This window comes from Erythranthe guttata, chromosome 9 (genome assembly GCF_056151865.1).
Source record: "Erythranthe guttata isolate IM_541 chromosome 9, IM_541, whole genome shotgun sequence".
Taxonomy (NCBI): domain Eukaryota; kingdom Viridiplantae; phylum Streptophyta; class Magnoliopsida; order Lamiales; family Phrymaceae; genus Erythranthe; species Erythranthe guttata.
In genome coordinates this window covers 6,622,099-6,639,806 of record NC_142541.1, presented here as the reverse complement: position 1 = coordinate 6,639,806, position 17,708 = coordinate 6,622,099, and the positions used below count along the sequence as shown (strand labels likewise).

At 34.9% G+C, this 17,708-nt stretch overlaps 1 protein-coding gene across 1 annotated transcript; it reads right to left on the bottom strand.

The window, feature by feature from the left end:
• Nucleotides 1-12,945: 12,945 nt before the first annotated feature.
• LOC148767957 (uncharacterized) lies at nt 12,946-14,557 on the bottom strand. Its single transcript, XM_088823276.1, has 2 exons — nt 13,220-14,557; nt 12,946-13,072 (listed from the first exon to the last, which is right to left on the bottom strand). Exons 1-2 carry the CDS (start codon nt 14,467-14,469, stop codon nt 12,964-12,966), a joined length of 1,359 nt encoding a protein of 452 aa, XP_088679402.1. The 5' UTR covers nt 14,470-14,557; the 3' UTR covers nt 12,946-12,963.
• Between the last annotated feature and the right edge of the window lie 3,151 nt (nt 14,558-17,708).

Here is a 17,708-nt window from a genome sequence, read left to right as displayed (position 1 = left end):
GCGGATTTAAAAAAAAAAAATAAAATCAAAATCAACGTTTTAGCTCAAAAAATACATGGATACATACTTTAATGGGTTTTCCTTGCTCGTAAACTACCATTCTATTGTCATTTGACGCCATTTTGCAAGTTGTGTAAGGTTTTGATTTCTTTAGTTTTGAGGTCTTTTAAGAGGGTTTTTTTTTGGGGAGGGGGGGGGGGGGGGGGGGGGGGGGGGGGGGGGGGCGGGCGGGGGAGAGAAGAAGGAGGTGGAGGAGCTGAGGTGTTTGTGAGAGTGAGGAGGGAAATGTGTTTTGAGGGGTTTTGATTATTTAGAATTGAAGAAAGAAAATTAATATTTGTAATAATTTTTGGTTTTAATTTTCATTAAGGGTATTAAAGTAATTTACTATTAATTATTTATTTTTTATTTTTTTGGTATTCAACTAAGCAAAACTTGGGATTTGTTCTAGTGATCCCCTTTGCAATGACCCCTATTTTTATTTATTTAACATACATTTTGCTTTATATTAATTAATAATTAATATATATTACATCATGTTCATAGACTTAAACTAGATAAGAATTGAAAAGTCAAATCATATTTTAGATTTAATATCGATTTTCCTTGCTCTCATCCTATATATATATATATATATATATATATATATATATATATATATATATATATATATCTGAAATTATATTAAAGAAGCCCCACCTACTATCCGAAATGGAAACACCACATTAAACATGCTTGTTAATAATATATAACGTAATAGAATGAGAAGTGGACCAGATTAATTTGGGTGTGTATATGTATATGTACGTTGTCTTGTGTTATTACCCATTTATTTAGTTGGTCATGGAGTTGTATTCCTCTTACAAATCAGACCCCAAATCAGACATATCATTCTTCATCATTCCCCATCCAAAGCCACCTCAAAATCCCCCAAATAATCCCATCAAATTTCAAGTCCGAATGGCAACTAACACAAAAGAAAAACAAAATCAGTCAAAGATATTACGAGGACCACTTTCTATTTTGACTGTGCATTTAATGGAGCAGTAGCGGCGCCGACGATGAATAAGGCGAATGAGGAATCAGGTACTTAATGCAGATGCCAATTTTGATTGTTTTTTTCTTTTGGGTTAATTGCGATTCGAACTTGAAATTTGATGGGATTATTTGGGGGATTTTGAAGTGGCTTTGGATGGGGAATGATGAAGACTGCAGAGAGGAGTGTTTTGGCGAGGAGAATGAAAGAGAGGCTTGTGGCCATTTGTGTATTTGTAATTTCATTTATTTTTAGTTCGAAAAATTAATGAAAATAAAAAAAAATACTAAAAAAAAAATGAATAACAGAGGTGGAAAGAGTTGGACATATTGTTTTTCCTAGTTCATTAATTTATTTGTTTATCTTTTATTTAAATTTAAAAAGGTTACTTCAATGTAAATTGATTTTTTTTTTGAAAATACGAGATAATTTTAAAAATACATACATAAATAATGTTTATAAAAAGTAAATGTGATGAGATAAAGGAATTACTTGAGATAGAAGAATATAAAACCTCTTTAACCCACACAAGCATATATATACTAGTCTGTGGGGCAAAAGGGTCAAAAAAGGTTCCAATAGGTATAAAAACGGCCAGTACAATAAAGTCAATGCGCCATGTCATCATCCACTAACAGATTCGAAACAGAGGGGTCATTTTGTTACATTTTGTAGTTCAAGGGGGTGTTTGCGATAGACCCCATAGTTCAGGGGTGCAAACTGTAGTTTCCCCTAATAAATATTAAAGTGATGGGCTTATTTGTGAAAGAGATATAACCCCTTAACCTAGAATAATAAAGATGCTTGGTTGGGGACTTATGCACAAAAACCCATAAAAATATATGAATTATGGTATGGTACAATATTACGGTGGTATTGAAAATACAATACCACTATCGTACTATATGATAGCGGTACAGTAGTAATTCCGTACCGAATATTAGGGTAACCATTCTTTTGGTTATTTTTCGGTAATTTGTGGCTGGTATATTATAGCGATGGCACCATTGCATAATCTCTTAGCCTTCACTTTTCGTTGTTTTGTCTTGTTTTATTTTTTCCACGTCTCCTTGTTTTAGTAGGTATAGCTAGTGTAATGAGGTTCCACTGAAAGGAATGTATTTCTTTCCAAACTAAGAGGGGTACCAAAAAGTAAATGGCTACGCAACGATATATCACCAATATAATTGATGTGCAACATAGAAAGTAAATGATGAATTGATGTTTTTGTTTTTATGCAGAAATACTACGCACTAGGTGTTTGAAGAGCATTCCGGTCAAAAGTTAAAGCTCTAAAATGCATAAAGCAACAGTAAAAATACTACGGCCACATGTATATATTGGCGTTCAATCATTTCATTGTATGGCTTTTAATGTTCATTTTCTTTCTTATGGAAAACTATATTCAAGGGTGCTCATATTTGAGGAAGTAAGTTTTTTGTTAGAATATAGAGGTGAATTAGCTTTGTCATTGAATTTACAAATATTACTAGATTGACATTGCATAGGAATAACTTTCCTTGTATCGACTAGATGCGTAAAAGTAGAATTCATGCATCTATTTATTGCTTTACTAACTCTACCTATTTTACGTGTGTAGCAATATCTTCCTAATTTATATTTTTTGTGCACCCAAAATGCTCTTTTTTTCTCATAATTTCGGTTATATAAGAAACAGTTTTTGCTATCCTTTTGCACACACTTGCTGATTTATTTTTATGTGCCTAACCCTCAGATGCTTCAACAACCCTCGCTGGTTTTGCGAATTTCCGCAGCAAATCAACCTCGAGAGGTAAAGTAGATGATCTAGATGATGTGTACATATATACACACATATACATATACATATATATTTATATATATATATATATATATATATATATATATATATATATATATATATATATATATATATATATATATATATATATATATATATATATATATATAATTTTGTCGAATCTTTTTATCTATTTGTTGCATCATGGACTTTATCATGTTATTACCATAGACATTGATATATGGTTTTGCATAATTTTTATCAACTTTTGTACTTTCAACTTATTTTGGAACAGAACATGGAGCGAGAACAAGTCGGAGAAGGTTATGTGATGCCTTGTGGACCTTCGAAGCAGAAAAAAACAAAATTAGGTGGTGCAACAAAGGTATGCCTTCTCGTGTAGCTATTTTATCCTTGCATGCAAGGGTCATTTTGTCGCGTATGAATCCTGCTATCTACGTTGTATTAAATTAATTAATTCTTGCTTGCGGCAATTGAATAGAATTAGAGATTTGGACATGGAAACAATGACCTGTCAACTGTGAATGGAGGCTTCACTTTTTGAAATCTTAATTCTATTTAACATTTTGTGCAGAAGCCAATCAACAAAAGAGAAGTGGATGACGACTCGTGGATGCCCGAAGGATCGGTGAAACGAGTAAACAAAAGGCCGTTGACTAGAAAATTTACCGGATACGAAGACAAGGTAATTTACGCTATATTAATTCTTATATGTTTATTAGTTTGTCAGAAATTGCAATAATTTTTCTACATTCAAAGGCATAAAAACTCCAAAACATTTTGACAAAATATGTATTTGTCTCGAGTATGTGTATGAGTATCCCGAATATTTGGCGCAGTACTGCGTACCTATGATATCTTATGGTATTGAATAATTTAATACTATTGCCTTACCAAAAATTGCGGTATGCCAATGTTCGATGTACCGTTAATTTCGGTACGGCATAATCGGTACATGGTACTCTACCATCAATTTATTATAGGTGGGCTTAGAGTGATTTAAACTAAAATTATATTTTTCAGTTCTTAAAAATAAATATATCAAATCTCAAAATTATACAAGAAAACAATACGAGATTGAAACTATTTTAAAATATGACTATTACTTTAAAGAAATCAAATAAATTGTTACATGGTAAACGGTTGATACTTAAATTACAGTAACTAGATTAAATGATGAGAACTGAAAAGTTGATTCACAACAGCCATGATAGAATAATAGTTATGATATCGAAAAAATTATCGACGGCCATGATAGAATAAGAGTTAATGATGAATTGATGTTTTTGTTTTTATGCATAAATACTACGCACCGGGTGTTTCAAGAGCATTCCGGTCAAAAGTTAAAGCTCTAAGATACATAGAGCAACGGCAAAATACTCCGGCCACATGTATTTATTGGCGTTTAATCATTTCCTTATATGGCTTTTAATGTTCATTTTCTTTATTATGACAAACTATGTTGAAGTGTGCTCATATTTGAGGAAGTAAGTTATTTTTTTTTTAGAATATAGAGGTGAATTAGCCTTGTCATAGAATTTACAAATATTACTAGATTGGCATTACATAGGAATAACTTTCCTTGTATCGACTAGATTCGTAAAAGTTGAATTCATGCATCTATTTATTTCTTTAATCACTCAAACTATTTTACGTGTGTAGAAATATTTTCCTAATTTTTACTTCTTGTGCACCCAAAATGCTCTTTTTTTCTCATAATTTCGGAAATATAAGACACAGTTTTTGCTATCCTTTTGCACACACTTGTTGTTTTATTTTTATGATGTCCAAGTTCCGACCTCTTCTATTTGTGTCATCTTGGAAAATTGTTTTATATATATATATATATATGAAATTATATTAAAGAAATTCCCACCTACTATCCGAAATGGCAATACCACATTTAACATGCTTGTTAATAATATATAACATAATAGAATGAGAAGTGGACTAGATTAATTTGGGTGTGTATATGTATATGAACGTTGTCTTGTGTTATTACTCATTTATTCAGTTGGTCGTATATATCAGGTCTGAAAATTTGTGGAGAGGGCTGCAAATTGAGGTGGGCTAATTACGTGAGGCATAACATTAGATTTGATGACCATTATTTGATGACGAGAATAGAATACATTGTATACTATATGCAAGAACTTAAACAGTAAGCAAGACTTCTATCATTCTGCGTTGATTGAAAAGCTTAAAATTTCCTCTTTCAGTCAAAAAACTCCTTTTAAATTTGTTTCGAACAAAGTTAGTTGCTGTCGATTTTTCTTACTTCCTCGGTCTTTATGCTTTTTTGGAATTATGGAGTAGGTTGTATTTGGTATTTGTTTTGCTTTCTGTTTGGTTTTCTCTATCTTTAAATCTTTTTATTCCTTTATTCCTTTATCATCTCATTGCAAGAGGCCTTCCTTAGGAGTACCGTGTATGCCATTATTTTCTCTTTGATAAATTCTTGCTTTTTTATATCCAATGGTATACAATGGAATGTGTTTTGTTTCTCTTGAACTCTGCATGTAGTTGTGACCCGTTTTTTCTACTTCGTGCGTGCTTGTTTTATTTCTGTTGGAGTTAGTTTGCTTTTGTAATAGTTGGACTTTATTCATGTCTATGTTTGTATGTTCGTGAATTTTACACGTATTCATTTAATTTTGACTTGATTGTTAATTCATGATGTGTGATGATAGGAGTCACAACATGGGTTTGGAATTGAGGGTTTCATTTAATCAGATGTTATTTCGTACATTAATTGAATTCAGATTAAGTTTCTCAATTGAAACCTTGTTGGCGAGTAACACGATATAAAATTACTTTTTTTTGTTCTTTTTTTTTTTCCCCGACTATTCTGGTTGTGTTTTAGCATAAAATACTTGCTCTGGTATTTTAGCTCTACATGCAGAAAACATATTACAAGACCACCTCATTGATTTAAAGTTAGCTGCAAGTCTGTTGACCTTCTTGCTGGACAAACAACCGAAGTTTCGATTTTTGCTTACGAATACATCAAAAAATTGGTACGTTATTTCTTCTGCAAATCAATCCAGAATTTCATTTTAAAGTAAAAAGGGGTCAATATTGTCGATCTCTTCTGATCCTCGTTTTTCTGCATATGTTTGTATCTTATATTACTTGGGAAAAATGCCTAAACACCTCTGTTGGGTGCTAAATACCAACACGCAAGTGTACGTATCGCAAACAAGTAGTAAAGTAGACTCGTGAGAGTCGGATGTCGATCCCACAGGGAATATGCAAATTATTTAATCCTAAGTACCGAATCCTAACAATTGTGATTTTTATCCAGCCTACGCAAGGTTGTCAAATTAATTAACTAATAAAATTAAAATAATTAAGAAAACAAGTAATCACGAGAAAAAGTCAATAATAAACGGATCTAGGATTTTATCTTCCCCCTATGCGATAATTCTTCACCCAACTAATCTCCTATTATGCAAGTTACGATTCCCGATTATTAACCCAAGACACGAAATTATTCATAACCAGCTGTCGCTGCGCTATAAACCTATTATTCATAAAAGATTCACTATATGTCTATGCAAACCTAATATAAATAAAGCATTAAATAACAAGTCTCGCAAACGGCTACCTAAGGTATTATCTGTATGTCTACGATAATACATGCAATCAACACACGCATTCGGTGAAAAACTACTCGAAGGCTCTTCTATCCCTGTTCTAATTATTAAAACGATCTGTCAATCAATTCTAACAATAACAAATAGCAACATAAGTTAGCTACGCTCATGCACTAAATAAGATCAAGATAGAAGAAATAATCGAAAAATTAAACTTGCATAAAAGTCGAATAAGAGGTTCGAATCACCACATAGGGTTCCAATAAAATCCTAGAATAAAAACTTAGCTACTCATGTTCGTAACGAAAAGCATAATAAAAATACGGAAATTCATAAAAATCAGAAAAGAAAAGGAAAAAGGGAAACTAGGATGAAGATTCGTCAAGTCTTCGTCTTCGTTCTCTTGCTCCTCGATTGCGTGTAGAAAAGATGAAAAATAAAAACTAAAGAAAAAGATAAAAGATAAAAAGATAAAAGATCCATCTAATTGTGTGCTTGTGGCCTTTAAATAGGGTGCAAAACTATAATAGGGCGGGTTTCCTTGTGTAATTGAGTTTCCTTCACTGCGCCTTCACGTCCACCCGGACGGCCGTGTGAGATTGAGAACTAAAATCCGCACGGCCGTGCGGTCTTTTAATTCTCCAGAATTCTGCTTTTTTCACTTTTGGCCCACTTTTTCTCCGAAATTGCAGTTTTCACCCCAAAAGTTGTCAATTCTCCAATTTGCACCTAAAATACAAATAATAGCCATTTTAAGCACCAATTATCATTAAAACACACCAAAAGCTCCAATTAAAAGGTACAAAACAAATATACACTTAACACACCCCCAAACTTGAACTTTTGCTTGTCCTCAAGTTAAATCAAATAAAATAGCACAAAACAAAACCATACATCTCATTACATAGATCGATGGGTCAACTTCGCGTTTTCAGAACTTGCAATTATGATGATAATTCATAGGTATTCGCAAGCTTAACATTCAACGGCACTTAGTCACTCATTATTACCAAAAACCACAAATCATACAATTGCTTCAAGTATCCAATATTTGCAAGTTAAAGAAAGAAAGAATTTATACTTACATGCATATATTTGACTCCAAATACTCACCAAATTATTCTACTCAACTAATATTGAACAATAAGCTCTTGGGATCATTGGGACTTTGTGGCTTTCAATTGTTAGGCTCTTTGGTCCGAGGTAGGTAATATGGGAATGTGTGGCTAATTTTTCTTGAATTGAGGTGATTACGCCAAAATTTGAGAGATAGGCGTTTGAAACAATGAATTCACCTCTAGGGACTTTAATAAACTCGATTCTCCAAAATTCACACGTCAACACTTTTGCCTTGAGGCAATGACTCGAGTTTTCAACACAATTCATCCACTAGTCCTTATTTCTCCCTTCTAATCTATTCTTCTTCTTTTTTTTTTTTTTTTTTTTTTTTTTTTTCGAATCGAGGAATTTAGATATATATATAAGGGAAAATGAGGGAAAACCCCCCCATTAGGGAAAATTACCTAGCCCAGGTCCAATTTGTATTTGGGCTATTGTATAGAAGTCCATATATTTTTTCATCAATTGCTTGACCCCCCTTACGGATGTTTTCTCCCTATTCTGCCCTTATTGTAAATATAATACCCAAACAACGTATCAATCAGAATTGGCGTGAAATCTGTGATTGTACCTCCGTATATCTCGCCCTACGTGATTAGTGCCAACTGCATAATCATAAACCGTTCTGTTTATATCATTATAACTAATCTTCACAGTCAAAAATCTTCGTCATAAATTCTTCGACACAGGCGATACATGTGAAGATTACAGAGTGTGGAATAGAATTTAACGACGAGAGATTGTTTAAAAGAAGGTATGATATTAGTACTAAATCGGCTTATCAGATGAGATGGGGGTTTGTATATACAGTTTCGTTTTGGAATTGGAATTTCAAGTTACTGTATTTGATTGGGTTGATTGCATAGTTTAATTAGTCAGTTCATAATTACAATGGGACTTACGGTGGTCATCCAGACGGGGGTGATTTATTGCTGTTAGGATTAGAAGTGATTTTAAAACAGGTGGTTGTTTTTTGGCAGTTTGCTATGTTTATAGCTCTGTGACACAGTCGTTATCGTAGTGTGCTATGTCTGTATGTTTTCTCTGGTGTGATAAATAACACTGATCAATTTAATTTTAATAAAATATATTATGCGCGACGAACGTAGTAATCTAACTTACAAATTACATTATTATGAATTCATACAAAAAGAACAATTAAATTGTTCATATAGAATGAAATTTGGTATGTTTATAGCTTATGTGTCACAGTTGTTAATGTAGTGTGCTATGTTTTTATATTTTCTATGGTGTGATATTTGCTTATGATGAGTTTCCACTTTTCACATTTTTTTTATTTTGTCTCCTCATGCAGTAATCAAATGGCGATTAGTGTGATGCTGATGCTAAACTATGCGGGTGTGAAAGCATTGAAGCGTTTCACAGTTGGTATGCGGTATGAAGCATTGTCTGGCTTTATTTGTTCGAAATGGAGCGGTTTGAGTGCCGATAATCTGTATTTGACGTACAATTTGCCTATGTTTGGTGATTGCATTCTCGGAGATGATGAAGATGTATTGTCAATGTTTGCCATGGTACAACAGTTAACTTTGCAGAATATTGTTGTTAACGTGAAGGAAAAGGAGAAGCGTGCTGAATTGGGAAATAGGGGAAGGTCGTTGGCGTACGTTGATAACGATTTTCAGGTTCAAAATGCCCTAGTTGGGAGTTTATCTGCGTATGCACCATCTGCATTATTGGTTGAGAATGATGGTTTATGTGAAGAACGAATCATGGGTGTGCCATCGAATGGTAAGCAACTATTGAGCCACAATTGGCTTTTTTTGATTAGGGATGTGGGACAGGTTTTTAAAGGGGGCGTTGTTGAGTTTAGGAAAGCATTGTGCAAATTTTCTGTTGAATCTGGTTTTGAGTTTGACTACGTGAAAAATGAGTCATATCGAGTCACGGCACAGTGCAAGTACAGAGACTCGAAGAAATGCATGTGGAGAATACATGCATCGATTGAGAAGTGCAACAAATTTTGTTATATTAGGAAATATCATAAGTATCACACATGTGGCATGACATTTGGAACTTGCAGTAGAAGAAGGATCACGTCCGATATTATTGCAGAGCTTATTGTGGATGATATTCGAGCTATGCCTACAACGACCCCTAAAGATGTAATTCACCAAGCTAAAGATAAATATGGTATTGATATTAGTTACTTTGTTGCATGGAGGGCTGTAGATGCGGGCAGGGAGGTTGTGTATGGTGATCAAACCACATCGTACTCATTCCTTCCATCATATTTTCAAGAAATGCGAAAGACTAATCCGGGTAGTATTTTCCATTTAGATGTTGATGAATTTTCCAACAATTTTGTGCGGTGTTTTTTCGCTTTCGCTGGATGTTTGAGTGGTTTCAAATCATGTCGTCCCGTTGTATGTGTTGATGGTACTTTTTTGAAGGGAAAACACAAGGGTATATTGCTCAGCGCCGTTGCGAAAGATGGCAATGATGGTAATGTTTTGACGTAGTTACATATTTTTTTTTGGAATTGTATTAGTCAATCATAATGCATGTTTAAATTATTAGCAACTAGATTATTGACGTAATGTTTAATACGCAGGTTTATTCCCGTTTGCATTTGCTATTGTGAATGAAGAAACAAATGCTAATTGGGCATGGTTCTTGGAACATTTGAGAGACTCAGTAGGTACGGAGCGTGTACTAACATTTATATCTGACAGGTGCCATGGCATTGTTGAGGGGGTGAAGAACATTTTTCCAGGCTCTCGTCATGCATTTTGTGTAATTCACTTGAAGAGGAATTTGAAGAACCATTTTAGGGGTGTTGGTGCCAACCTTCGGAAAGCAATTGTACTTCAGTTCGATTCTTGTGTTTATGCTGCATCGAAGGAAGAATTTGAGGTTGGAATGGGTGACTTAAGATCCAATGGAGCGGAAAGAATTTTCAATTTCTTAGCTGACCTTCCTTATGAGAATTGGGCGCATTCGTATTTTGAGGCTGGTAGATATGGTCAGACCACGTCAAATGCTGTTGAGTCATGGAATGCCCAAATTCGAAGGTATAGACATCTTCCCATCACCAATTTCATTGATGCAATTCGGAGTTTGTTAATGGTGCAGATGTGTATAAGGCACGAGGAGGGTGACACGTGGACAACTGCTATATGCCCGAATCTTGAAACAATTGTTGATAGTTTTGTGAATGAGGGTAGACCATTGACGGTTAAAAAGGCGTCTGAATTTGTGTATGAGGTGTACTCGGTGCCGAATGCTGTTGTAGATGTGCAGGCAAGAACATGCTCGTGCAGATGGTGGCAAATCAATGGATATCCTTGCGTACATGCTGCAGCTGTGTTGTTTTTGTACAGAAATGATGGTTATGAGCACATTGATGAGTACTTCCACGTGTCGATGTTCAAGAGTACATATGCTATGTTAATACAGCCTTTTGGTAAAGTGGTAGTTGACAATCAACAAAAATTGGTGGGTCCCCCAGATTATCATACAAGACGTGGTAGGCCAAGAGTGAAAAGAATTCCTTCTAGGGGAGAGCATATTGCTCGGAAGATGAAGTGTGGTCGTTGCAATGAATATGGACACCATAATAAGAAGACGTGCACAAAGCGGATAGGATGAATTTTTATGTAGGAAGATGATTGTATGCAAATGGTTATTTTTCTTTAGTTTATTTGCATTTGTTGAACTATTCTGTTTTGTTTGTGGACATTTTTCCGCACATGTTCTGTTGAACTATGTTTTTATATCAATGCACATGTTCTGTTGAACTATGTTTTTATATCAATTGCTATGTTTTATATGATCGTTGACTGTTTTTTAAATGGGGTTTTGCATTATATATTAATTTTACTACGAATATGCAGTTTACTGAAACGTAATAAGTTTATAACAACAGAGGCAGTTTACTGTAACTTCTTAGTTCACTGTAAGTTGTACGATGATTTGTACAGTATTGGGTTACTATAAAATTATTCTTACTTTAATGTAATTTGTTTACTATATTGTATAATTGTGGCATAGTTGACTCATGGTTTACAGTTCACTGTAAATGGTTTACTGTAATCTATAATGTAAATAGTTTACTATAATGTAAATAGTCAGTTTACTTGACTCAGTGATTATAGTTCACTGTAAATGGTTTACTATATTGTATAAAAAATGCATAGTTGACTCACTATATATGGTACACTGCACTATATACACTGCATTGTGTTTTTTATGAACTGTACTGTACAATTTAGCTAGTTCACTATAAATAGTGAACTAAAGTTTACTATAGTTTTATATGAACAATAGTATAGATTGTTAACATAGTTGACTCACTTTTTAAGCCCCCGATGCTGGTAAAACAATTTTACTAGTAACAAAAGAAGACATAGATACGAAAGATAAAACAAGTTGGATGCAATATAGTAACCAATGTGCATAATCCAGAACATCAAACAGTAAAAATAAAAAGAAGTATAACTGGTTGTGCAAAAAACTAATAATCCGAACAAAAGAGATATGTTTGGAGATATTACAAAACTAGGGTGTCACTAGCTACATCTTATTAGTTTTGAAGCGTTTATTTCTGTAATCCTTCCCATTTCCCAGTTGCAAGAACAGTTCCACCAATTCACGACGCATGTTACCTATTTCCATTGTTGCAGTTTGTGATGGTATTGGCTGTTGCGTGAAATATTTCTTGATGATGTACAACACCACTATACCACAATCATTGGTTCCACACGCTTGCTGGGGAGCGTCTTCCATCGTTTGAATATCTTCGTCATTTGGTATATCAAGATCATATTTTGCAGCAGTTTTTTCAACGAATTCCTTCTGAAAAAAGAAGAAGTTAGGATTCATATAAGATTTGTATAATTTGTAGTATGATTTCAGTACATCAATTGAATTATTCAGATGTTTATTACCATATCTTCCGCGTCCTGGAGGTATGCATCCTTGTGACCCTTTCGTGGTTGCAGGGAGTTGTAAAATCTCCAATCACACAGTAGTTTGTCAAACACAAGAAGTGTCCAGTGGTCTATTTTTTTAATTTTATTGCCCTTGGAATGTAGTGGAAAAATTAGGTAGCGATGTGCGCACAGGTGCACAGGTGGCACAAATGTCTTATCACCGGAACTCCTCAGACAGTACTGCAATTTGATTTGGGGAAATATTATTATAAAATTATCAATTTTTTTTACAACAACGAGGAAAAGATTTTTGAATTACCAATAACATGGAAGGGAGTACGATGCTCGTTCCTTTCATATCTTCAGATTGGGCAATGTCGAACAACCCATTTGACTGGTCCATGCTAAGCTTCATGCAGTAACAATCGATGAACTGGGCTCACAAATATATATATATAGATATATATATACCAGTTACGCACATTATAATCAGTTGAAAAATGTTAATGTGATTTACTATGAAGTTATGCTTACAGAGCTCCATATTGATTTGTTCTCGATGAGCGCAAAGAGGTCGTTTGAAAGTACGGATTGGTTGCTATCTGGTGGCCTCCAAATAATTGTGCTGCGTGTGGTGACAGTTGTAAGAAATTGATATGTAACTAAAAAACATAACATAGATTACTAAAAGTGTGAATAGAACGCTATATGAATCGTGCACCGACAATAATCAAATAAATTGAACTTTTGAGAAATTTAAACGTTTACTTACTCGACTTGTCCCCTTTGAGATGCGAGTGAATTGATAGTTTCCTTATCCTCATCCGAAAGGTTCTTGTAAGTGGTGTATTTCTTGTAGCTGTTCCTTGGTTTTGGGATTGTTTTGAGTGTGGAAGGGGTTACATGTTGCTTTTTTGATCTCGTTCTGTTGGCAACTACGGAGTTAGGCCCCCTCATTGGCTTTTTTGAACTCGGACCAGCTTCTTCGAAATCATCATCGGACTCATCGAGCACTGGAATTGTCTTGGTACAGTTGTCGAGGGCTGTGGTGAGCTCTTTAATTGTGTGCTCCTGTTCCGTAATTTTCCTTTTTGCCACTAATTCCTGTTTTTGCATCACCTGGACAGTTGCTTGTAGCTCCATTATTGTGAGATCTGCTACGGGCATGTTGGTGAGCGTTATATCATCGGAGTTTTGCTGAGTTGGGGTTAACAGCTCGAAGGACGGTGTATCGTCTCTGCTTGGCGGGATGTTGTTGATTGCAGGCCCGGAAGTAGTCTGTTTTCGGAGTTTTGATATTTCTTCTTCAAGGTTGGTGTTGGCTGATTGAAGGGATTCATTGCAAGTCTTTAGCACGGTTAATTCAGCTTGCAGCTCTTGTGTAGTAGCATTATTCATCAACAATCGTTCATTATCAGCTTTAACCTTCACGAGCTCAGTTTGGAGGTCCAAATTGCGTTGGCGTTCATTTTGCAGATTAAGATACGCTTCATTCAGTTGGACTGTAAGTCTACGATCCAATTCATGTTGACTCTTGGCTTTCAATGATGATAATCGGTCAACATGCAAATCTGGATTGTTAGACGCCGCTTGGATATTTGAAACCTTGGTTCGTAACTCATCTGCTTCAGATTTGGACGACTGTAGAGCGTCTTTTAGATCTTTTATTTCAGTTTCGTATTGACGTACGGTTGCTTCCAAAATTGCTAGTCTGGTCTGCATATTGGGCTCTGAACCACATCCCCGTGCATTTAAGTCATGGATCTCGGGATTATGGTCAACTGGGTCGTGCGGCGGAGAATCATCTGCATTTCCATGGGCATCACCAATATCTGGAGAACCCCCATCTGTGTCACTGTTTGTAGTGTCATGGTCGCTGTCTTCTGAAACACTGTCTTCTACAACATCATCACTGTTGGATGTGCATTGGGTCTCTGTGGATTCATACCAATTGAGTACGGCTTTTTCTTTGGATGAAGGTTCCAATGGTGTGATATGAACATCTTTTCTGGGAATGTCCATTATTGCAATATTTCGTAGCGACTCCGACAATGCATGTAGATTCCATCGCTGAAATCTTGGGAATGCGCATTCTCTCGCGGGGCTTACAATGTTCGTTCTTTCGCAAAACCAAAACTGGGTTTAATTTTAGAGCATTTGTTAGCACACAGTTCAATGTAGATAGATTATATTGTACTACGCAGACATAGTTAACTAAATATTACTCAGTAGGTGACGTAGGTATAATGCGTGTATGAAACAAAAGAGGAAAAACTTACCAATAGTAATGCTCTGCAACCCTTTACATCGATTGCTTTGTCTTTGCGTACGCTGCTCATGAAGAACTCTGTTATAGCTTTCCCCCAGTTGTATTGACTCATCATATCTATATCTTCGCAATACTTAAATGTCCACCACCCCACGAGAGATCCACTAGTTACGAAGAAGAAGTTGGTGACCAAATACAAAATTATTAGTCTTACAACATCTTCAACACTCTCTTGGTCCTCATTACCAATGCACTTCATCAACTCTGGTTTGAGATATTTCCGTTTCAGTTTCACGTGGTCGCGGAATTTACGCTGTGCCAGGCCTTCACGAGGTTTGCTAGATTTGTTGGTGTTGATTTCAATGTGACCAGGGTTTATGCGAAATATCAACTGGCATTCCTCTGGGCTAATGGTTATCTCTTCCCCCCCAATAATGAATTTGTCTTTTTCCTTGTCAAACGCCAAAAGTAACTGTGCAGTCCCAATCTGTGTGCACTTGACAAACTTGGCATCGACCTTCTTATCTGCAAATTGCATTACAAAGTAGTAGAATGGCGTTTTTTTGAGGCATCGGATATGGGCTGGCCTTAGAGATATGCCATTGAAGAAAGTGATGGTTGAGGTGAGGGTCGATCTGTACTGCTTTATATACCCCAATTCTTCTCTTTGTTCTTTAATCACCTGCTTTGTTTGCACTGCATTAGAAAACATGCACACATCAGTATACAAACAACAATGTAGTCAACTAGATACACTTAAATGAAGTATACAATACAAATAAATCCATGTTGTAGCACACTGTCAAATTTCAGATATTGGAGTAAACTGTAACGCAGTAAACTATAATGTAGTAAACTCTAATGCAGTGAACTGTAATGTAGTGAACTGTAATGTAGTGAACTGTAATGTAGTGAACTGTAATGTAGTGAACTATAATGCAGTGAACTTTAATGCAGTGGACTGTAATGCAGTGAACTCTAATGCAGTGAACTGTAATGTAGTGAACTGTAATGTAGTGAACTGTAATGTAGTTTACTATGATTTTGTTTACTATGATTTTGTTTGCCAGTTTGCTTTCCAAGCAATTTTCACAGAACAGGTTTGGTAGTACACTCAGTGCCATTTTTTTAGAAACTGTAAATTCAAATGAACAACAATAACACAAAACAGAATGTAGTGAACAAGATTGTATACACTAATTAGTGAGCATATCCTAATACACAGCATAATGTAATAAACAATATGGATTAAACTAAGTTTCAGTAAAACCGTGTTTATTGTACACTGTCAAATTTCAGTGAATACAGTAAACTATAATGTAAACTGTATGTAGTAAATTAAGTTGTGGACACAACTTATTAGACATCCAAATGCAGTGAACTATATATAATGAACTAAGTTTACAATGCAAGTTGACTCTAAGTTTACTAAGCAGTTGACAGTTAATCATGTATCATAGTGGACTAACATACAAAGAATACAAGTGGACTAGATATCAAATTGACTTAATGAGTTGACCCTGAGTTTCTGCAGTAGTAAACTATTAAACAATTGTCATATGAATGGTGTACTCAGACAAACTATATTTCATTGCAAATGTCTGCTGTAGATCAACACATTTTTTTGTACAATGCATACATATAATTGTAATCAACTTCACAGTTCAACTACAACACCACCCACACTGTTTTTAGATTCATAATTATGCAGTTAACTACAATGCCCAAAAAAACATAGTTCAATTGGAAACCAATTTGCATAAATTATTACCAGCGTTTAGATGCAGTAAGTCAACTTTCATTTTGCTATGTGGCGTTCCTGGGAATAGAAATAAAACATAGATTAATTCTTTTGTACAAGTATTTAAATCAAGTGAACTATCAATATGGACGATTTGTTAATACCTCTATTAGTGTTCTTCTCTCCCATTCGTTTCTTCGATTTTGGTTTGACTGTAATCAATAAAAATTTGTTTCAGTGGCCCATGTATGAAACATAGCAAAAGTCATCAAAATTGCTATGAAATTTACAACAAATCGAAGTGAAATTGATTGTCTATTCCAGACTTACCTTTGCATACGGTTTCTGTAGAAGTCTTCGATTTGCCCTCCGGAGTCGCTGATAATGGTGTCAGGAATAGGAATTGTGGGGTAAATGCACAAAATTAGGTCAATATAAAGTCGACGATAGAGATGGGTATATAGCAAACTACCTTTCTTCTTCTTCCCGCTCTTCACCATTGCTTGTCAACCTGTGTTGCTGGACGAATTGCACAATAAAATGGAGTTCTGGGTTTTTTTTTCCTGTGAAAATATAGCAAACTAGGGCAATTTTTGAAGGGGGAAAATATGCGGTGTATATATTGTAGTTTGTTTTTCGGCGAATTTATCGGCATAAATGTAGCAGACGAACGGAAATTGGGGTGAAATTATGTTGAAGAAGATGGTTTAAGATATGCAGTATTTGGGGTAAACGGGAGGGGGGTCTATGCTATTACAAATTATAGGGGTATTTCAGTAATTGACATTTCTGAGGGGGTTTGACCCATTAAAAATATTGTAAGGTGGTTAGTCCTAATATTTTTTCTAATGAGGGGGTTATATCTTATTAACCCTATATATAAAGATGCACATATATATCTATTTCTCTTTTTATCTATTTTTTTTTTTTTTCGAAGAAGAAGAAAGATCTTATAAAACATTTCGACCGAAATCCAAGGGATAATTATTCAAAAATATCCACTTTTCTACCTTCTACATATTGGCTAAAAGAAAGAACACCTTTTCTCTCCGAGGCTCAAATCAAGGTTCTAAGGATAAAAATTTAAAGGTAGGCTTGAAAGGCTCAAACGGTTCAAAGAAAGCCAAAATCATCTCCCAAATCGCTTACTACCCAACACTTCGTATCAAATTTAAAATGCAAAACATTCAACCAAAGCAATGCATAAAGTGTGATTCCTAGCAATAATTCACTTCTACGTTCCGTTGAATC